The 23,838-nt window shown below is 38.8% G+C and overlaps 1 protein-coding gene across 5 annotated transcripts in view; it reads left to right on the forward strand.

Moving 5' to 3' along the window:
• Window positions 1-18,068: 18,068 nt before the first annotated feature.
• Window positions 18,069-23,838, forward strand: part of LOC124157353 (neprilysin-4-like) — a 34,824-nt gene continuing 29,054 nt past the window's right edge. For 2 of the 5 annotated variants that reach the window (XM_046532011.1, XM_046532012.1), the window contains exon 1: window positions 22,907-23,703. Coding sequence is in view for 3 of the 5 variants with exons in the window: in XM_046532013.1 (XP_046387969.1) it covers window positions 19,703-19,767; window positions 19,850-20,031 (247 nt within the window). In the remaining 2 variants the exon portion in view is untranslated. Of the gene's footprint in view, window positions 18,586-19,692; window positions 19,768-19,849; window positions 20,032-22,906; window positions 23,704-23,838 lie in introns of those variants that run through there. The other 3 variants (XM_046532013.1, XM_046532009.1, XM_046532010.1) reach the window with 3 other exon arrangements.

The raw sequence follows: 23,838 nt of genomic DNA on the forward strand, positions 1-23,838 counted from the left end.
TGGAGATGAATTATACGCATGAGCTCTAAAAATGATTGAATAATGCTTTTGGCGATCACGATTAAAGAAGCATTAGAACCATACGATGTAAAATGAAAATTAGAGAATATGGTCTAGTTAAGGTATTAGTAATTTCTTAAATTAGGGTCTAAAATACGAACTTTCCGTTGGATTTTTTGGCTTTGCTACTGGTTCCTTCTGGATCCTGGTCCAGGTCTATCGATGATTTTTCCACGAAGGAATTTTTGCACCTACAGTGATCTTGCTTGCGAATCGATAAACTTTCCCCGCTGTCTAGCCTGAAGTACGGGTAGTTCATAAAATTAGCATGATGTATCTTAATTTTCCATTTATTCGGCCACAGTTTTCGCGACCGAAGTTATTTTCCTGCACCTTTATCCTTTTTGTGGGCTTCTAAAGCGACCGTTTTATGGCTGCTGTGCCGGAACATTCATATCCTGGAGAGGCGGCCTTTGTATAGTAGCAGTTCCGTACTCCAGTCGTTGTTTTCCAGTTTTCTGATTTTTCCAGTTTAGATGTCTAAAAAGAGAATTTTTTGCATATCTTAATATTTCTCTTCTACAATTAGCAATCAATGATGATTTATTTTTTATCTTAAGTCCAATCTCTGAGAGAGATCCAAAGAAATTGTAAAGTTTCTTAAGGTTTTATTTTCCTGGTCCGCAGGTTTTCGGCCAGAAGAAATTGAATCAGCATGTACAAGATATTAAATAAAATCACTAACCTCTCAGCACTGAAATTCCTGAAATATATTTCGTCTTTATGGTTTTCTCATGTTTTTGGATCATAACCGCTCAGCTCATAAGATAAACCACCAAATGTTGAGAGAGCAAATTGGGTTATACTAAAGCAGTGACTGTGCCTATTCAGAAAGCTTACACTAATGTACACTCTACATTTTCAAATGGCTGGTTCCTTGGTGGTCCCAATTTTTCTATTAAGAAAATGATACATACGCAATAGGGTGGTTTCCTATTTTTGAATTTCCTAAATCGAAAGATTATTACCTTGGAGTACGTATTTCACGCTTTTAGATTTTTAAATGACGATATCTATTTTCCGCGGTTAAATGAGAAATGAAAATTTTCAAGCGCGCGAAAACGCTACGGCTAATTGTAAGTATGAATTCTGGGAGAAGCCCGTTTGACGTCATTCTGGTTCCGGCTGCCGCTGTGTGAACCAATCAATGCCTTTCGTTTTCTTTGATGAAGGAAACTACCCTATTGCGATTGCTACTCTACGCCGCAAATATGGTACTACGGACTTCGGCCGTAGTTATCTGTTCTTTCTTAAAAAACGGTAGTTATCAATAAGACCGCCTAAGTAACATATTCTTGTCCCTGAGAGTTTTTTCCTCTTTTTATCTACTAAATGAAGCTTGTTTTTAATGAATGGCTCAGTGGCGGCTCGTGAGTCAAATGCTGGGGGGGGGGGGGGCGCAGTCCACCGGGGGGTCATAATTTTTTAATATTTTGTGTATTTTAGTGAGTTTTGAAGGCTATCTAGGTATTAAATTTTGTGATACCATATGCTCCGTTTTTTCCAACAAAAATACCTAGTTTTCCTAGTAAAGCTTCATTAATTCATACTAAAGACTCTCGGTCATACGGATCGGCTAAGTCCGGACTCTCGATTGCACTGATCAATGATCTTGAAGAATAAAAATATATTTGCTGCGATATTTTACCAATACAAACTAAAATACGTAAGTTTATGTTTTAGCGCCTACATTTTTCGCGCAGATATGCCCGCAATGCACATCTGTTGTTCGTTTTTGCAATTATAATGCGGCATTTGTCAAATCTATACAATATTTTCATTGATTTAGGTAGCAATGACACTTGTAACTCCTGAGGAGGGAGGGGAGTGTAAATGGCCTCCACTAGGCAAGAAATACTACTAGGATGCGCGCGCTTTGTTATTGCAGATTTAACCTTTGATTGCTGTGCTGTCGTTGCTTCTTGAATACAGTATGATTTCAAATCACTAATTAAACATTTCTCACATATTTTTAACAAAATCTGAAATACTCCACTTACCTGCATTTAGTTATATTGCTTGTCGCAGAAGTCCATCCTTCTTTCCTTTAGTCCAGCAAACTGATTAATTATTACACGTTCGTTGAAATCAGCTCCGGGCAACAATTATTTTCGATTCAACACATGGCAAGGGCACTTAGTCTATCTTTTTTCATCGTGCTTCTAGTAAATGTCTTTATTCGTTTCAATGTTGAAAAACATCTTTCACTTTCTGCTGTTGTCATTTGTATGGGACCGATTATCTGCAGTAGTTTAACTCGTTCTGGGAGAACTTCTTTTAGGTTTTTGTCATAAATAAAATTAAGGAGCCGCAATAAACCGGTTGCCTTTTAAAAATATCTTCTGCTGTATATAACTAGAAGTTCTTGTTTCAGTTCCACTTTGTTTGGTTTAAATAATTTAGCTAAGGTTTCAAGTTCATGCTCTGGAAAACTATAGGTAAATTCTTGAAACAAAATAGGCTGTAATAATTTTGTTACAGACAAATAGTCCAAATTATTAAACCGCTTCTCAATTCCCGTCATTATTACATCGCAAACTTCCTTAGCGACCACATTTCTTCTATCTTCAAATCGAGCACATTTCGAACTCGGCTCGGCCTCTGAAGTCGTATTATGGGTATTTTGGGAGTCCAGTCCTGAAGAGTTTCTAATAGTTTGGATAGCAAACTTAAATTCGTCTACAAAATTCAAGGCCTTTAGGCAATCATTTGTCCTGTGACTAATGACTTTAAAAAAGAAAAGCACTCTCATGACAGCGTGTACTTAATAAACAAGGGGCGACACAAAATAGGCCGACGAAAAATACGACCAAAAAGAACAAGGTGCCTCGACACAAAATTGGGACAATTTTTCCCTATTAAACTACACTTTCAATGAAAACAAAAAGGAGCACTGTTCGAAAATGATGTCTGAACTCATTTCACTCCGTTCTTTCCGAGAGTCTTGCCGTTACTATAAGGACGACTCGAGGGAGATAGAAGCCGTGGTCCACAAAAGCTGATTCAGCTGAGGGACGAATTTAAGGTCAGCAAAGGCATTCAAGCAAACAAAAGATGTCACGGACCATCTCCTCAATTCATATGTGGTAAACATACGAAACACCAACGGGTCGCACTTGGAATAACCGTGTCTCGAAATCATTGCCATGATAAAATAGAAAATAAATTTTATATCGTAAAAGAAGACAACTCTAAGCCACAAATGGGAGCTGTAAGGATCTCCGCACTCATATTAACTCTTCGAAGCCACTTAAATCAGACCCAAGTGGACATTTTCCGTCATACAGCTACCGCTCTGCCGCTGAGGAATTAGGTGAACATGAACTAATAGAACAAGGACGGCTAGAAAAATGATGAACCTGTACACAAAAGGTGCATTGCACGCGGCACTTCTTGACATTCATTGAATGCCTCTATTTAAAGTCACGTTTTACGGGTTAAATCATGTTCAATACTTCACCCTATCACGCACTCACCTATTTCCTAAATTATAAATCAGTGGGGAATGTTACCTGATTTTTTCCAATACTGCAGGTCTTTTGATAAATTTATCTGAAGAATAGGTACCGCATTTCTAATCATCGGGAAGATAAGACTACATTGTAAAGCCCTAAATATTAAAATATTAGTTTCCCCAAGGTTCTTGAAATTCGTAATCATAACAGAACTCTGGCAAATACTCGAGAATAGTTTTCCTGCGTCAATACGGCCTTTAACTGGTTGGATTTTATGTCTTCCGGGATCTGAACACCCACAAACGCAAGTATAATGAGATAATTTATTTTCTGTAGCAATACCTACCAGTAATTAAAAATTAAAATCGTATAACTACACCCAGTACAGTGACCATTCTGATTCCGTACGTCCCTTTTCTGAGGCAGCACCAAGTAGACGCCAGTTTATACGCCCGCCGGCCGGCGCAGCGATGTCAACTCACTCGTCGCTCTGCGCATGTTCGGACGGCGTCCCAAGACTCCCATAAGACACAAGGTTAGACGCGTCATAGCACCAGCAGCCCCCACCACTACCACTCTCCATATAACTGCATGGGGATGGATTGGGACGTTCTGGCCAGCGCCCCACGGCTACAAATACGAACTTTTCGCGCTATTTTTTTCGTGTTTTTCCTGCACTGTCGATGCATGCGATTGAAAAACACTTTGATTAATTAGATGTATAATTATAAATTAATGGTTTCTTTTTCCTTTTTCAAATCTTTGGGAGGGGCGGCGTCCGAGAGTCCTTATGGGCAAGCCGCCACTGGAATGGCCTCAAGCGCGCAGAGATCGGGAGTAGATTGGAGTAACATCATGACAGATACAAGAGGTGAAAGGTTGGGAATCATCCGCTCTCATGCAGTGACCTCTTCAAACGAAGATGCAGTATTTGTTTACATGATACCGTAATTGTTACTACTGTCTTGTACTTTCATTCATACCATAAAAAATTTCCGTCCCCTCATTGATTTTCCCGGCAAATAGCGGAAAGATATCCTTACAATAGAGTAGTTTCTTTCATCAAAGAAAACGAAAGGCATTGATTGCGATTCGTTACCCACCAAATAATTTGTGTATTATAATACACAAATAATTACCAACCAAATAATTTGTGTATTCATAATACACAAATAATTACCAACCAAATAATTTGTGTATTCATAATATACAAATTATTTGGTTTTAGAAATCCCAGTTTAGATGAATGGCAATGGTCAATGTTAACCTCATTTGAAAAAGGCCACATTGGCGCCCATGCGATGCCACTCCACGTGATGATTACTCCTGGAGTACGTATTTCACACTTTTATATTTTTAAATGACGATATCTATTTTTCGCGAATAAATGAAATGTGAAAATTTTCATGCGCGCAACAACGCGACGGCTAAGGATGAATGCTGGAAAAAACCCGTGTGATGTATTTCTGGCTCCCGCTGCCGTCGTGTGAGGTGACCTTGGGGCGTGGCTTTGAGCGCCGCTACGATGCAGGCTGCTAGCAGGTAGCAAAGTACCCAGCTAGCAGGTAGCGTTTGGCTTGAATAAGGATTATTATTACCCTATCAAACGAAGGAAACTTTCCGACCTTAGGCAATTTTAATAGGTGATTATTAAGAGATGTTTTCCTGAGCTCTGTCCCTCATTCATGCATTGGTAATCTCAGACGATGTAAAACTCCTATCTACTCGCATAGAAACTAGGTCCCTGTGACGTCACATGGAGTGGCATCGCATGGGTGCCAATGTGGCCTTTTTCAAATGAGGTTAAAAAATTGACCATTAACATTCGCCTAATCTGGGATTTCTAAAACTAAATAATTTGCATATTATGAATACACTAATGGTGGGTAACGAATCGCAATCAATGTCTTTCGTTTTCTTTGATGAAGGAAACTATCCTATTAACGAAACACGTAGAGATAGTCGAGAAATGCCACATGAAAGTCTTCTCAAATAGTAGGCTTTTTGGTATATGCAAGTTGAATATTTTAGAATAAAATAAATCGTAATGGCAATGGTTTACTATTTAATTAAAACGTAGTTTTTTAACCGAGAAGGAGTTCTAACCAATTTTGTATCTTTTTACGGGAAAAGTGCCGGGATTGCCAAATACTTGACCTATGACCTCTGTATTTTGGCTATTATACCTGTCATGACTCCTACTTATCCAAACTATAGTTTAATTTTTATGTGAAGTCGCAAAAGTCGAATATGAAACCCTGAAACGGAATTATGGAAAAGTTTCAAAGAATTTAATGATTTGGCATTGAAAGAGCCACCCAAAAATTCAATCGAGTGAAGTGACTCCCGAAATCCCGGAACTCAACCCAGTTAAAATAATAACAAAACCGCTCAAAGGTGAAGTGCAGGTGAGTACCTAGTTGTCATTTTTACTCGTTCACTGGTTGTGGTATGTGACTGTCAATTTGTGTAGAGATATTTTCATGTGACTCCAGACCCGTCGCTAGCTGATCTGGCGCCTGGGGAAAACTGGGATCGTGCCCCCCCACCCCATAACAGTGATATATCTGCAATCGGGAGATTTGAAAATAGAATTGAAAACATTTTCATAATAAAGATATTTTATTGATTATGAAGGTAAAGGAGCTCTTTCATTATGTTGAAGAGAGCTGAGAGCGCCACAAAGCGGATAACGTTGTTAGTCAAAATTTCCAAAAATTTTTAGTCGGCGAACACCCCTCATTTGCTGCGCCCAGGGCAAAATGCCCTGGCTGCCCCGCCCTCGCGACGGGCCTGTGTGACTCTATGCCAAAATCGCGAGAAATCTCCATGTTAAATATGTCTGTTAAAGAGGGCTTCTATCGTCAGAATGGTGTGAAGGGATTTTCAACGAACTTACAATTAGTATCTTTTCGTAGGGAAAAATGGGACAGATGTCATTATATTTGTAATTATAAACTCTGTACGGATGATATAATGAATAGCTCATTTCATGCAATTAATAATTTTTAGGATGTTAAATACTTTTATTTTATTTTAATTACCCGAAATCTATCTATCCTGAAAATAAAATTTTGATCTCAGTCACGTACTTAATCATCCATCTGTTTCCATGATTTTACCTCATATGATAGCGAAAATAGTCGAATAAGCCGACAAAAAATCCCAAAATTGTTGGGTAACGCCCAATGTTCGACCTTAACTTACATCACGGAAATAATACTGTTGCACTGCATACATTTTGTCTCATTTATCTTCCATAAGTATGGAAATTTTATCCTCCGAAAAGAATTGTGCTCTCCTAAGACCAATTCCAGACTCAAATCCTTTGGGGGGTCGGGTAATCTATTTCCGAGGGAGACGGAGGATAGTATCCAGTTGTACGCCATTTTCGTTTCGTGGGGTGGGGTTTGTGTGAGAGCAATTACCTCTATAACCTCTCCCTGGATCAACCACTGCTTCCGTAATTTTATATTTCCATTGGCTTCTTCGGAAATATCCAATGGGGAACTTGCATGAATTTTTTTTATTTCACAGGCGGACAGAAAATTATTTTCTGAATACAACAAAGAAAACCGCATGTATATCTGAGTTTTGCTTCGCGAGATATTTAATGATAAATATTACGAATTTTAAAGCGCGGGAAAAACAACCTCACCCCCCAAGCCACTGCCGACGAAGCCTCGATGACGTCAAAGGTGCCTAAACATCACGCGAAGCTATTGTTGTGATTGTTTGTAATAGTTGCCAGCAGTTGTGAGAGCTTCGTTTGTTAGACGTGTTGATTATTTTATATTTAAAGATAAATATCCGACGATAGAGGCTTGGAAGCCCTCATATTTTGCATTATTTATAATATTAATATCTGAGTACGGGCATAAAATATAAAACTGGTGCAGTTAAACCAAAAACTATATAATACCTAAATAACATCGTTGTAGGAGTCTGAGCCACGGCCATTGGAAGGGGGATACGTTAATTGTAAGTTGATGTTATCGACGGTATATCATTCATTTAAGTATGCAATTAGAACGATTTTGATGTTTACTGATGTCAGCTTAGCTTTTATATACAATAACTTCATCCGTTTATTCGTAGGTACTGGAGAATTCGTCGTTTAGGACTGTCTGTGCTTGTATTATGGGGTGAATTCCAGTCAATGCAACTTTTGCTCGCTGATTGGAGACATCTAGGAAGATTTTTGTGCCAAAATAGTGTTATTTTCAACGTGACGTCTCCCGTTAAGCTACTTCTAATAATCACAGTGCCAGTGGTTGTAATGCACAAAGTTTGACAAGGTTGAAAAATATCGGCCAAGAGTTATCAGTGTTCCATCGTGATTGAATTGTAAAAAGTGCTATTACGCTATCGATAAATGTCTAACAGTAGTGTAAAAATTGTCAGTGGCGTGCTAATCTCCGTTGTTCGCCGTAGATATGACATTTCACGATCACGCTATTGAAATAAAAACTGTGTGTGAAGTTTGTTATTCCATTATTTCAACGAATAGTAGTGAGAAATGTCACCTGTGTCACTTGTGTGGGCTAATTTAAGGGTTTAAATCAGTGAATAAATAGTTGTATTCATCATAACGAGTTCTGTTATTGTAAGTTGTATGTGATGAATATAAGAATGCGACAGTGACATCCAGTTTTTGATAAGAGTATTTGCCTATTTCCCTCTATATTTTTATGGTATATGCTAGTATATTGTTTATGGATTTACCTATATTATTGAAATAGGTTGTAGCTTGTGTGTGTGTTGGCAGCGGAACCGACCGCGATCTCACATGTGGATTGTGTGCAGACTGTTTTGCTGTGAATTCGTACCGTAGGACGGATAGGACTACCTTCTCCGCTAATCGGGCGTTGCCAAATTCAACAGCACAGCTTACTCTAATGTCAACAGCACAGCTTACGATCGTTATCCTCCAGTATTACAAGTTTCTTTTACAACTCGATTTGCCGCCAACGTATAGCAATAATTTGTCTTAACAAATTCCATGAGGGTCATGGCATCAATTTTTGGTGTCCTAAAAAAAGGCTGGTGTCCTAACATCCCATGCCACACGCCTTGTAGGCGGCTTGCGGGGTATTATGTAGACGTAGATGAATTTCAGGTGTACTGTTCGAACGAGTGGCAACGTTATCATCCATTTTTCTGATAACTAAAACACACGAAGTGAAACGCTTGTACTTCATCATCCCGATGCCGCGTTATTAATATCCCAAGTAATAATCTAGGCACAATAGCAATAGGAAAACTTGCCCAAGAATAACAGAACAAAATAAAGTGATGATGAGCGGCTAAATACTCCCTCAAAACAAATTTTACACCAAGCGCTCAGCGTATTTCCCTACTCCCTACGGTTGTTTAGGCACCTATGACGTCACGCCTGGCCTCGGCAACGCTCGGGTGTCTTCGCGCAGTGGTCGGCTCAGAGAAATTTTTCTCGATTTTAAATGCAATTTTTTTATTTCTTTTGATGTTGAATGGAGAAACTGAAGGTATTTTTGCGAGCTAATGTATCCATTTGACTTATTCAAAATAGTTTTTAGAGCAATCTACGACCCATGCAAGTTCCTCATTGGCAAAGTTTTGGTAGAGATTTCCGTCTTATTTGTATGTCTTAAATTGCACTATCGTGTTCTTCACTCGTTAAATATTCAAACACCAGCATGCCCTTTGATGTCACTTTGGGAATTCAAATTTTTGACATTATTTCCCTTAAGTACTAATGACAGTTATAAGTTATAAATAAGCCATAAGTTTCCGATTACGAATTTTCACGAATAAGGTATGGATCTTGGAGTACCTCCAGGATACACTCACATATTAGGGAAATTAGATGTGGCTTAATGATAGCTCAGCTTTAGCAGAAGGGGCCTTAAGAGTCCTACATTAGATCAGTCGTCAAACGGATTGATGTGATTGGCCATGTGGGGAGGCTTACGACAGCCGAGGTCTTTTGTGTCCCTAAGGACAGATTGGTTGGCTGGTGAAGGAAGGTTGATAACGGGTTCGAACTGGCGCAGATCCAGACATCAGGTTTGAAGTGGCGGTCACCAACCCTTGTTCTTCTGCTTATTTTATGCGTAAATACTTCTTTAGGGTTTTGGACTTAAAACTTTGCAATTCCACAGAAATATTTCATGTACGAACAAGGTTTCGACCTGGCACGTCATCATCTATATCATACATTAAATATTTTAGTGGAATTACAAATGTTTCTTTACTTTTATTATGCTAAGTAGATTCCATAAAGTCACACCCGAGACAACGACTTATTAACATCATTCGCACTTTATGCTTCCTTTAGATCCTTATATATCTGAGGATTTAACACACTATGCGTAGCATGAAATATTCTTTCTCCAAGGTCGGTCACTTGAGATAGAAAAATCTGGGTTCATCGCTATTTATTATTTAAGGAAGGAACTGTTTACTGTCTCCCAGAGGTCGGCCATTTAAATAAGACAAGCCACCATAACAAGGAGAAGAAAATTCGGTTTCACCACGATCATCTTCAAATACCTTGGAAGCAGAGAGGGGGGCTTCAGACCAGACTATCTTCATACACCCACACTAGTGCGGGTATGTGAAGATAGTCAGTAGCCATTTTAATTTCTCAGAGCCAACCCTACTAAGATGCATTGTGGGGTGACCTATTTTGAAATGCTCTGAGATTTTCCTAAAAGCACCCACCCATACCGATTCAAATTCCGCCTCCCTGCAATAATGATACTTGAAAAAGACTTTTAAGGATTTGCGATGTCTGGCAATGTTACCATAATCTTTAGCTCTCTCCAGCCCTATTCTTTTACATTTCCGTCCCCCAATTAGGAAAATAATGATCGCGGGGTGACGTAGACTATCCCTTTCCCCACCCAAAGACCACTTGGGTGGCATATGGAAGAGTAAGCGAGGGAGCCTTGGCCCCTATCGAAATGTGAAAAATAAAGAAATATTAACGTCCGCCGTCATCATTAGTTTAACTAATCATGTGCGAGTACATGGCTGCGGAATACAAAGACACTTAAGCAGGCATATATTTTATCATTCGTAAATATACATTAACATATAATTCGTCTATAATTCGTAAATGTAAAGCATCTGGGGGCACCTTAGCTTAAAATGAGTTACCTCACCTTACATTCAACTTCGATTTTTTTTACTATTATCGATGCATCATATTAAATTATGGCAAGGGAGCGTGCGCGAGAGAGTTTGAGGAAAACCTAAGGGACGGAATTTTCCATTTGAGTTTGAGTATTATTTATGAAGTGTCCTGACAGGTGCGATCGTCTCTCGTTACTGAAATTACGCTCTAAGTTGGGGACAAACCAATTTGTAGAGTTGCTGACGGTACCCCTCTTGGGGCGAATTTTAAGGAATCCTCCCTCAAAATGGAGATCTATGTAAGCCAGTGGCTCTGACTGAACTGCTTCTAACGCTTTTAAAAACAAATTGCAAGTAGAATGTTTATGCAAGAAATTAAAAAATTCAATTGATAAAATTCTAAATAAATTCCAAAAGAAACTTATTTTCATGTTAAATATTCCGATATATTTTTATTTTAAGGTTGAATCTTTTTGGAAATTATGTGATGCCAATTTTGAATTACCGCAAGTAGGAAAGCGTCTGATTAGTTTTCATAGAAGACACAGAATTTATAGATAAAAGAAAATTAAGGACTATGCTGTTAACTTTTCAGATGTTTTTATTTTATGGAAAAAGCATTGTCTGGCCTCAATGTATTAGCGATACGAAAACCTCCATTAGCCTTCTTGCCAGAAGTGAAACGCCAGCAGCAGCAGAGGACTTCATCGCTTCGCAACTGACTTCTATTATGATCGCTTAGCGTGTCAGTTAAGCGGAAGTAACATTGAACCTGAGCACCCTTTCGAACTTGTTGCTTAAATTTGAGGGAAAATAATCTTCCAGGAAATCCAAGTATTCCTAAAAATCGCTTTGATGGGAGGGAGGAGGACTACATTCGATGTAAATCACGTTAAGAAGGATTTGTGTTACTTGGACTGAGCACACTCGGGGATCTGTTTGCAGTATGAGGTAGCAGAGTGACAAGGGCAAGATTAGGAGAGAGAGAGTCGCAATTTATCAGAGAAGAGAGTAAAAAAGCTCATACGGTCTCGCCGGAGCCCTCTAAGGCTTCTTAGGTAATTGTCTAAGCCGAAGGGTCCTCACGTAATTGCCTACTCTGCCTCCTTGGTAATCTGAAATTGCCGAAACCTGAGATCATCTGCGTCCACGAAATTATCAGCGACGTATCGGGTTACCATCCTCAAATATTCGCCTCTTCCGGGATACGAGCCCCGAACCTCAGACGAAGGAGGGCATTGTATTTACTAGGAGCTCTGTCTGAAACACCGAATTCAGAAACGAGAGGTAATATTTAGGACTAACTTCCCACAAACTAGGATTTCCACCAAGTCCCACGGGATGGGAAGCCACTACAGTTGTCAGCGCACTAATCCAATGCCAAATATAAATGAAAAATCCATTGTGAAATTTTCCTCACTCTGGTGCCCTCGCTTCGTCTGTAATCGGTAGCTCTCAGGCATCGCTTGTTCGTTCGAAACCGTTCAGCGGGAAGGAATCCTTTATTATGAAACAACAGCTCGTTTGAGGGCGCCTTGCCTTTAGGAATCGAGTGGAGGACCCCGAGCGAATGGATAACTCATAGCATCCGCATCGGTGTACGTACTGATCTATGCACGATTTCACGGCGTTTAACTCGGATGACATTCGGAAAAAATAACCTTGGGTAGGCCTCGAATGCTGCGCCAGAGCAAAACAGCTCGTGGGTGCTACTTCCAGCGGGCATGGTATTGTTAAGCAGAATGTGCGAAGGCGGAAGACAGATTTTTATGACTGAGTATGTGCTGCGGAACGATGGCGACATTATTTTTTTTTCCAGAAAAGGCGCTTGAATTACTACTCGGATTACCGTATCGGAGACAAATGTATACACCACGATAGGACTTCTTGTTGTACACTAGCGCGTTGCTAGATTTCCAATAGCCTTGGATCGATAGAAGTAAGTAGCCGTTGCGCTTCTGAACTTTCCACTGGAATTTGAAATATTTGGATCTACTAAAATACCCTTTAGAACCACGCATATTTTAATTAAAATTAGATTAAATTCCATTTCTTTTCTCTGCTATGGTCCAAGTGATGATATATTCTCTCGTTAATAAAGTAGAATATTGAACTTTTTCAAAACGCCGTGAAATCGTTCAGAGATCAGTGCATACACAGATGCGAATGCTATGAGTTATCCAATAATGTTTACCAACACTAATGGCTTCAATTAATACGTTCAAATGTTATAAAATGGGCATGCTTATTTTGGAATTATGGCCTATTTAGTTCGTTTCAAATGCAACTTACATGCACTTTTAACAGATAAAAGATTGTGATAATTTACTAAGTTTGGGTGAATAATCTTCATTAAAATCATCAATTTTCTCTGCGCATTGGCAATTTTTTGCCTCTTGAGTATTCCCTCTCTCTCGAGGGGCTCTGAGGCTGCCGTGTTTGCCCCATTGTGGTTGCGTTCGTAATGGAAGGACTTTGTCTTGGAATAAAAAAATTCGACGAGAATTATTATTTACAAAAAAGGTTACAATACGACTTAATATTGGTCTCAGCTGAATATGTATTTTGGTAATTCAAGGAAATAGCGGCGGAATAGATTGTGGTTCTTCCTTTGCGGAGTGACCTGCTGTGCAAATATTCTTGGGATGAAAAATAATTTGGATTGGCCTGGATCTCCCAAATTGCACCAGGTGCTCTGGAAGTATTTTCTCGTCTTGCGATCAAGCATCATACTTGGGAGACTTAAAAGTCAGTAAATTACGAAGTCACCAGGAACAATCCTCCCCTTGAAAATGAGCAGAAAGTATCCTTTAAAAAGAGAAGCTTCCAATGAGCCATTATAGATTCACACTGCGGTTAGATCAATTTAAATAAGCGAACTAACCGCCGTCCGGTCCATCGGGCTTCAATTCATCATTGCCTGCCTAATCTTCACATTCAATTGAGATGGAGCTATTTATTAGAGGGGAAATTTCTGTGAAAGCATTGCCAAAAATATATGATGCAGTGTCTGGTCTCTGCGGAATGGGAAATAACAAAAAATGACCTGAAAAACATTGAATTTGGGCCTAATTTACTGCTTAGTAAAACAATTATGAAATGATATTGTAATTTTACCCTCTTTATATCACCAGCAACAGATGGTTAAGCTAGTGCCTTAGTAAATATTACACGCAGTCACATTGGTCGCAAACTTTTCGTCACATAACTGTTTCACATTTTTAACTCACAAACCTCGGATTACCTCCTCCCAAAAAATTTTTGATGAAAGGATGGTTTTCCTTTCTTGGATAATATGTAATTATTTAATGATATCTTCTTTCATGGTAAATTTCTGGGTTGATCCCCGAATTAGTGATAAATTCATTGGTTCAAATATTCTAGAAAGTTCTATTTAATAGTTTTAGTCGGAAATTTTTCGCAAAATTTGGATCAATTAGTGTAATTGAAGGAGACAAAAGTTTTCAACTATTGGTTTATTTAAACCTCAGTTTATTTTTAAATATTTCACTTTATTTAATTAAAATAAATTAATCGTCATAAAAGCGGCGTAGTTTATATTAAAGATAAGCAATTTGCATTTTTATTTTGCATTTTCGCATGACGACTGATTTTGTAGTGGGTAAAATGAGAGAGATATATAGACGAAGAAAAATAGCTTTTTCTTCATGAATTAGTTTGAAAATATTTTACAGAAAAATCCATCCCCTTGAGCCTTCGTCAGGAGTCTCATAATGACTCACTCATTCCTTAAGTTTGCAGAAAGGGGACAGTCAGCCATCTGCTAGGCACTGGCGTCTAAATCATTGGGGCAATAGCCTGCCACAAGAGACTCGTCTCGAGTCGTCTTCAATTTAATTCCCTTAATTAAAAAGAATGCATGCTGCTGCTATAACTGAAAAAACGCAACTCTTCTTGCTGTTAAAGCTGATGGCTGTTGCCCTTTAACCCTGACTGGTATCATTGTGGGCAGCGAAATGCGAATTCTCATCCCGCTGTCTTGCCCTCAAAAGCGAGCCCTTCTTCTAGCAAGTAAACATGCATTAGAGTAATAACTAACGGTTGAACTTAGTGATCACACTTGTCTAAATTAACGCGCTGATATACATTTATACATCACTGTATCAAAATACCTCTATGCTTTGATAGAAACCTTTGTTAACACTTATTGAGTATCGATTCAAATAATTGGTAATAAATGAAGCGCAATGGATTAGTCATGTAGGGCAGTACTCCCTTTCACAATACTTCTCATAATTTCTCTGTTAGTGATAACTTTAAATAAAGTAGGATGTCTTTAGCTGTTTTAACTATGGGGTATCAGACATTTTGACTTACGTCCTCGGTGAAGGAAGAAAAGCACCAAAGTCTACATTCACATGTTACTAACATCTCAGATTCCATCATCAACCTTGAGTTACATGCCTTTCTAAAACCTAGTCGCTCACCTTGAAGTATAAATTTCCCAAGAAATGCATGGTATCATCTGATAGATTTATTGAATGCTATTTATTCAAAATTGTGTAGTATGGGGCAACACGAAAATTACCATTTTGTAATCGGAGAAGAGATGAACAACAGTTACGAGTATATCATTGGAATTCATAATTGTTTGGTTTTTTACCGAGGCTGTTTTAATGCGTTGGATTAATAAATTTTATAACCCTTGTTTCTCACATTTTATCCATTTTTCTTTTTGCGAATTACATGGTTAATTATGCGAATTCATACCATAATAGGCTGTGACTAGTCTAAAAAAAATATTACCTACTCTAAGATGAATTGGGCGTTCCTTGAGGATGTAAAATTTTTGTTCAAGTATTTTATATTTTTGTTCGAGTACAATCAGAATTTATCTAGAGTTTGTACTGCCCTGCGCGGCCCTTGAGTTTGGCGCTCCTGGCCCCACAGTACCTCCGTCCAAAGCAGACCCCACTGAACTCTTCAGAGTACGTCCGGGTACCGCACGTTTGCTCCTGCTTAGCTACGCTACTCACAAACAGCATAAGTACGAATTGTTACATTTGATTCCGATGATTCACCCCATGAATTAAAACTGACTCATGTCCCTTTCAAAATCCTGGATATTCATAAGAAAATGAATACTCGCGTAAAAATCAAGCAATCAAGTCATCAATCGAGCTCCTCTATTGCTGGCGTTGTACTCATTAGTGGATAGGGGCGGATTGAGGTTGTAATGTTTGGTGGGGTGAAGTTCATTACTTTCCGCGGCGCCTAGGTGGTATGCAACTACTTTCAGTGATGATACGTCTGTGGTTTAATATACGTAGTCAGGTAGTTTTAGTTATCCATCACTTTTTTATTTTTCGCTAAACTGGAAAAATTAAAACTTACATGAGAGAGTCGCCTTAAAGATTACCATATTTGTAATTTTTCCGAAAATTACGGAGAGGCGATCGTTCCCCTCGCACCCTTTCTTAATCTACATCTGTTAGTGAATGATTATTACCCATTTTAACGACCATTAAATGCCAAAACTGACAATATCTCCGTGAAGGGCTAAACAGGGGCGCAGCCAGGAATTAAGGCTGGGGGGGTTTAGTTGCAACTAATACCGGGGTGTGTGGTGGTAACCCCCAAAATCCCCCCCTCGCTGCGCCACTGGGGCTAAGCATCCACTGAAAAGTTATTTTTTGAAAACATTCATGTTGGTTATACTTATTAAACACAACCGAATGTTAATCCACATTGAACGATTATGTTCCGAAGAACAAGAGCGAGTGCAGTGGCAGATAGCAGCACACCGCGACATCACTTGAGAGTGAGCATTGTCTTCAAACGTGAGATGCCCCGCAGCGGAAGCCAATGGGTCTGGATGATCACGTCGCGTTTTCATCCGGGACTAACGGAGCAATGAGTGCTTTGAATGAGGTTAATCGGAGCCAGAATCTCACCCAATTACTGGCCCTCTCGCGTGAAGAAGATTGGGGACGGGCTCCCCATGTGATCACAAAATAGGGCACATCCCGTAGCGTTCATTATTTGACTCCAAGGTCAATTGACATTATTTTCAGCTATGGGAATTTCAGCGAAGGCATTCCCTTTTCTTCCTTGCAAAAAGAAACCCTCACTTTAGCCGTGTTCCTATAACCTTTAATCTTTCCATTTAGTATCCGTAAAATTCAGCATGAGCGACGAATCAACATAACTTATAGATAATAATTGAACGATCAAGTGGGAAAATATTGTGAAAGAAAGAAACTCAAATGAAAAAAACTATTAAAAAATATTCCTCTTATAAACGATTTCCCTATTTTTTTCCCAATTCATGTATCTATGAAATGAATTATCAGGACTGGCAAATTTAATATTTATGAGTTATAAAAAATATCTTCTTTTCTGTGCAATATTCTATGTTCCCTCTCTATTTTAATAAGGTCTTCTTGTACTAGGAAGACCATAATTTATTTAGTCTACTCTTTATGCTTGTCGTCTCATTTTTCCAAAGTATTTTTTGCCAAATTAGTTACGAACGAAAACAGTAATTTTTCTCACGTGGATTCCTAAAAACGGTATAACTAACATCTTCAGGCTTTATCTCGTGAAATTCTATCTTATGTATAAATTGATACCAACTTTTAAATAATTAACTATCGCATAATACCGTCTGATTCACAGATACATTTACGTCTTACCGGCCATAGTACCAAAATAGATGTGTATTATTACATGCTTGGCTATTCTGTCTCTTCACATCAATTTCTGTACAAATAATGATAACGAACTTTTAACTGTAGCGCGTGGATTCATCTAACGAGAGTCCATTCGTAACAATATTATCAGGGAATCATGGCTTTTAGCACAGCGGGTCATCGCTAATTTCCGAGAACACTAACGAGATTTTGCTGGAGAATGACTTTCAATTTTCCACTCCTATAAAAAAATTCAATTCCGACTATTTCTGATACACCTTATCCTTTTAGAATCTAGTGCATCCAAACTAATCGTCATTATATTGCTGTATAAAAGAGGCAAATTTCAAATCATTCTGTTGAGAATTATGAAATCAATGCAATCAACTTTAGCACCTTATATTTTATTAGTAATGAGATTTGTTTTCGGGAGTGGAAAGCGAGACTAATAATTTATAAGAGTGAAAAGCACGATTCTGAATTGAAATTAGCTTTTCAGTCCTTCGAATAAACAGTTTAATTCTTCATTCACAGATGCCCATGAAACTCAACTCTGCTCGGCACTCGTTTACGCCTCGATGAATCTCGTACGAATCCCGATTTTCACACACGTCGCACTTCCTGTCCCCGAAGTAATTTTCAATGGTCTCCGGTGAGAATCGCGATTCGGATCGCATCTTTTATCTAACTCTTCACAAAATAGAAATGAAATGCCCGACACCTATAATAGCCACCATAAAACTTGTATAGGTATCACTGCCGTCGCAAAAGGGTCGTAGGATTTTTTTTTGCGAGATCGTCGCGTCCGATGACCACTTTGATTGTCGCTCGTTCCGGGGGAGTCGTGCACACGCCGCGCGGGGATACAATGGTGGAAATCACAGGCGATTTTTTTTCCTCCGTGACGCTCGCTGCAGCTCTTGCATCCTTCAGTGTGAGCGATCACCGCAAATGAAGATGAGGCACCGCCGCGCTGACCCGACGCCGCCGCATCCAAGACTCACGCTCCCAGGCCCGCGACCTTTTCGCATTCGGCTGTGAACTGTCGAGGGGAGATCCCGCTCACATCTCCTCGTTAAGATCGTTCCACGGTTGCTATTATTCCTTCGCCCTTCTCCATAGCTGATCCGCGGCGGAGACCGGCGATCCAACCAGTCAAACACACGGTGACGTCACAGGTTCTCTTACGCTCCACTTTCGTGGCTCCTGCTGGGCCCCGCAATGGGAAGTCAAGCACGCTCCTAGAGCCTCTGACTTGGACGCAAAGAGAGTTGCATTCTTCTTCGTGTCCCGGAAAGGTGAGTGTTGTCACGATTTTCGAAATGGAATTGAAAATGTCCGTGTAAGATTGAAATAACAACGAGGTTATCTCACTCGCGGCACCGAGTAAAACAGCGCGGTCACATCAGAATTAACAAACAAGGAAGCCTTTCCTAATCTCATTGGACTACGAACTGTACATATTTAACTCGTTTAAATCTAACGTCTCTAATACACTGGATTCCGGGAGCACCAGGCTCTAGTGGAGGCTAGAATTATTTCAATGGGCATAAAAAACTATCGCAATTATGGGTTCTTGATTCCTCACCTGATCTGTTTTGATTTTGGCGATTGAGTGCTCTTAGCAGCATTGGTCTTCAGTAAATAAAATGATAGATAGATTTTATGGATATTCTTGAGTTCTCTATTCTATACTCAATGTATTTATAAGTTTTTCACCAAAACACTGCTGCCAAACATGGCACACGGTCACCTAATCAGCTAATCGCGCCCCGCTAAAAATTCATGGAAACATTGTTTTTTTTACAAGGATTTGGTCAGAGGTATAAATATAAACGGGTATTAATGACTTCGAGCGTCAATGCATGAAAGAAGAAAAACAATTTCATGCAAAAGAAAAGTTATTAAAATTATTATAATATCTATTTTGACGGCAAAAAGTTAAATTCGGCATACTATCCTGCTATTTCATTATATCCAGATATATAGTGGAGAAACGGTTTGAAATCTTATATGTTGATGTAAATTACTTTATTCAGTTATTTCTCCAATCATTGAAAACTGGTTTACGTGAGTCATCGCGGAGGACTTGGAATTCTTTTGCTAATCTCACATAACAATTACTTCAGATAAATGACATGCCTCAGGACACTATCTGGATTGCAGGCTACATAATTTTGATTATTTTATTCTTAAATTTGAATAATGTTATTATTTTCAACGTTTCAACACTCAATCTTCGTCAAGCCACTGCTCTATTTTTTCTCTTAATGAGATAACGCCAAAGTCATCAAATTTCAAATTTGGAATTACTGTAGAAATATTAATTTCGAATGATTAATTTTAAAAGCATGATTTATTTTAAGGAATTTTATGTTGTATTGCTTTTGTGATCTATATTTCAGAACCAATACAATGATATTGAATAGGCTTGGAGAGCCCGAGAGGTGCCCCTCGTGCAAAGTAACCCTTGAGAATCGGTAATTTTTATTTATTTATTAGCTTTAAATTCATCCGCCCAAGTGCAGTCAAGTGATACCTGTCCATTAAAATTAAATACAGGGAATGCAACATGGCAAACAGGAGGGGAGAAAATGAAAATTGTCTGCCGAAGTCTTTTTGTCAAAGGATCAACCATCATTTAGTTCTTCCATTGCTACTGTTACCTGTGGTGCTGCTCCTTCTTGGTCTTGCCCGTCTCATCGCCAGACCAGAGCATGAAAGTCTTCTTTATAAAAGTTCAGGTGGTTCCATTTTTTTTCATTTTAATTATTTTGCGTAATTTAATCTTGTGAAACTTATATTGTCTGATATTTTGTAAGCATTGGTGTTCTATAGAATTTTAATGGAAGCTCCGAATTTTGGCTCTGTCCGTTTGTATTAGGTATCTAAAACAATCTTCTATCTTATGTGCCCAAAAATCGGTTTATTCTGTCTAAATTTACTCTTGAAATTTTGCAAATTCATATTTTCAATTCGCTATATTATCCTCAAATTAAAAATTGTGTGATATTTAAGAAAAGGATTGCATACATGGAGTTGTAAACACATTTGGAAAACAAATTCCTTAATTATAAAGGTTATATGTAAGCATGTTTAGCATCGGTATTCTCTAACGGCGATTTTGAAATATTTGATGGTGAATTAATAGTAATTCTGTTTTAGTGGAGACATTTTTTAAATATTTGTATGGCTGTAATTTGGGATCAGGAGTATTTTACTCAACGGTTCGTTCTATTTAAGTATTTGATTTAGCGCTAAATTACAGAGCCACTTGTCGCATTTGTTTTCGTGCCAAAGAAGGGCATAACTGTGATTTTTGAGTCACTTCCTAAAACGTGACTGCTAATCGTCATTATCTGTGATTCTGAATTTTAATGCGATCACAGGTATGATTTGCAGTCGGCTAGTGAGTCTCATACGCTGAATCGAAATCTGTGAAATAATTGTCGCGAGCACCCACGTACTACGTCAAAGTATAGTGTGATGTGAGCCGGCGCGAATCGGACCTCTAAACAAAGAAAAAAACAAGCATCAATGGAGAAATCAGTATTAGTTATTAAATTTAATGCTTTTTTTCAATAATCGTCAAATGTTCACACATGTGAATGCCCGTAGTGCTTTAAAAATTTCTGTAAGACTTGAAATAACTGAACTAGGGGAGTTTTCTTGAGCAGCAATTTTGGCGTTAATATAATTGTTATTGTTATTAAGCTGTTCTCATAGGTTGTGGGGAAAATCGGGACTGGATTGAAACGAAAGTTTTGGACAAATATTATTTGAATCCACGAAAAATGATAATAGTGTAAGACAAATAGCTAAACCGGGATCGGGTTGGTGTGGTGGCTGGAGTGTCGGTTTCCCACCCGGCGGGCTTGGGTTCAAATACCGGCAGTGGCTGAGAATTTTCAGAGACTGCCCGATCCCTGCTTGAGTGTTGTGTGGAGGACATTTCAAGCGCAACGCTCCGTCCGTCGGATGGGACGTTAAGCCGTGGTCCCCTTGGCGCCTTTCCTTAAAGGCCGTTTTACACGGTACACGGAATTGCGCAGGTTAGAGCTGCATTAATTTCTAAAATGGCGTGGAATTGCGCGAATGCATGAACGAAATTAGAACAGGGGCTATTTTGTCGTCTCGCATCCACGCATTCTCGCATGTGTTCTAGCAATTCACCGCTTTACACGACGCAATTTTGATTGCGCCTTCAGACGTACGTCAGACTGCGCAATTCTGTGTACCGTGTAAAACGGCCTTTATGGACTGCTGAGCACAGGGCCGCAGCTAGGAATTAAGGCTGGGGGGGTTTAGGTGCAACTAATACCGGGGTGTGTGGGGGTATGGAATATCCACCAGGATAAGCGGTACCGTGTACCGTGTAAAACGGCCTTAAGAGCAGGCTAATGCCGACGCCGGGTTCCTCTCCACCCTTACTTTCATACCTTTCCCTCATGGCGCAAATGACCTCAGCTGTCGGTCGCCTTATCCCAATACCGTACCGTACCGACAAATAACTAAAATATTTTTTTTTCAAGCAAATAATTTTAAAAACCATTGAAGCAATGTTATGATTTTCTTAAAATTTTGGTTTCATTTACCTTTTCTATGCTAAAATTTTGCAACTTGAACGGCCATGATTTGCCCCCTACCCTAGTTTTGATCATATAGTTACGCCCTTTTACTTAATGCGCAATTTCTCCAACAATCCCCTAGAAATTTTGAATTATTTTCTTCATTACTCGTTTTGGAATTGTTTTCATCAACCAAACCGCACGTGTCACTCATTTATCATTTGAACAAGTTCAGTGCACGTTACGTCGAACACACGTCGAACCAAAGAGTGTGATTCGTGTCTTAGGAGTGAGAATCGCGGTATGAGGGAGTAGTAGTTTGAATACAATCATTACTTACTTTCTCACTCCTGTGGCCACTCAATACAAGTGGATATTTAGCCTCGCCAGCAAGTTGTCACCAGACTTCTCTGTCCTCCGCCATGTCAGCCTCTCCCCCAAGTCCTCTACCACTTGATCATTCCATCTTATTGTTAGTCCCGTGGGCGCCTTCTAGTTGACCTCTCCACACTCTTCTTATCATTGCATCTTCCTCCCATCTTATTACATGACTACGCCACCTAATTCCCGTACTCTTATCACAGCCACAATATTTAGTCCGTTTTTCTGTTTTTCAATATTCTTCATACTCCTTCAAATAAATTGGCTCAAATATCCTTCTCAATATTTTATTTTTAAACTTTATTAACTTCTTCTCGGCCTGTTTTTTAGTCTCCACACCTCCGCCCCATAAAAGAGAAATGGCTGTATTACGACTGTGTATAATCTAATTTGGGTGAACCGGAGTTTAAGCCCCTTGTCGCATTGGTGGCGATTTCTAGAACTATTTAGGAAAAATAAAATATATAAATATAATAATATATATATTCAATATAAAATATCTATCCACGTAAGATCGCCCGGGCGGGTTGGGTAGGACGGGTTGCACTAAAAGGAACGGGAAATCGTTTTATCAATGGTTTCGATAATGTTTTTTCGCAATAAATAGTTCCAGAAACCGCCGCCAATGCGACAAGGGGCTTAAACTCCGGTCGCGCCTCTAATTTTTGTATTTCTGAACACAATCATAGTGATTTCAAATTTGCATCACAGGTTGTGATTGCTACTTTTCAGTATTTGTGAACCAATCAAAGTTAGGAATATATCGCTCATCAATTTTTACGTGCGTGCGCCTTGCGTTTTTCATGCTTAATTTCACCGCCATTGGCCAAGTTCAAATGGGAAACTCAATTCCTTCTTGGGTTGTACCCCGATTCTTTGTTCACATTCTGCAAGAATGGAATTTATTTTCTTTACCAGCGATCTATGGGAAGAATTAGTTTTTCATAAATGCTGTGTATTGAGTTTCTGTCTCATTATACATGGTTTTATTGTAACTTCCCATTGCAGTTGAAACTTTTGAAAAAACAGTCAAAGGAATTTACAGTATGTTAATGGTCTTCTTTGGAATGATATTTTTCATGTCACAAATTTTATGTCACATTTGTCATTAAAAAAATTGGCCAGAGTTCTCAGATGCTATGGAGAATCTTGGAAGTTTGAGGAAAGGACATCAATAAACTAACTATATGACAGGACCGAATCAGTATTTTTAGACTTGAATTTATGGAGGAAAATATTCATTATACGGCTGTCCTACATCATCCGCAGAAAAGTGCATGCTTTTGTTGAAAATTTAGACCAATTTAAACCATAAACTTCAAAATAATCTTGTGAAATTTTATTATTCTAGGGAGCACTTTACTAAACCTTTATTATTAGTGAAGCTGTGGGTTTTCCGGATAGAGGACCATTTTCTTCAACTATGCTTCCGGTGCTTTAATGAAAATTCACCCGTCGTCCTGTCAAGTACACAATTTATATTTTCCTCACTCTGTCGCATGTTATTTCCAAACACCATTAATTGATATTTTTGTTTTTCTTTCAACTTATTGCTGAGTCATATCGATGCCTAACTTTATCCTGAAATTTTCCTTAACTTAA

This window comes from Ischnura elegans, chromosome 4 (assembly GCF_921293095.1).
Source record: "Ischnura elegans chromosome 4, ioIscEleg1.1, whole genome shotgun sequence".
NCBI classification, from domain to species: Eukaryota; Metazoa; Arthropoda; class Insecta; order Odonata; family Coenagrionidae; genus Ischnura; species Ischnura elegans.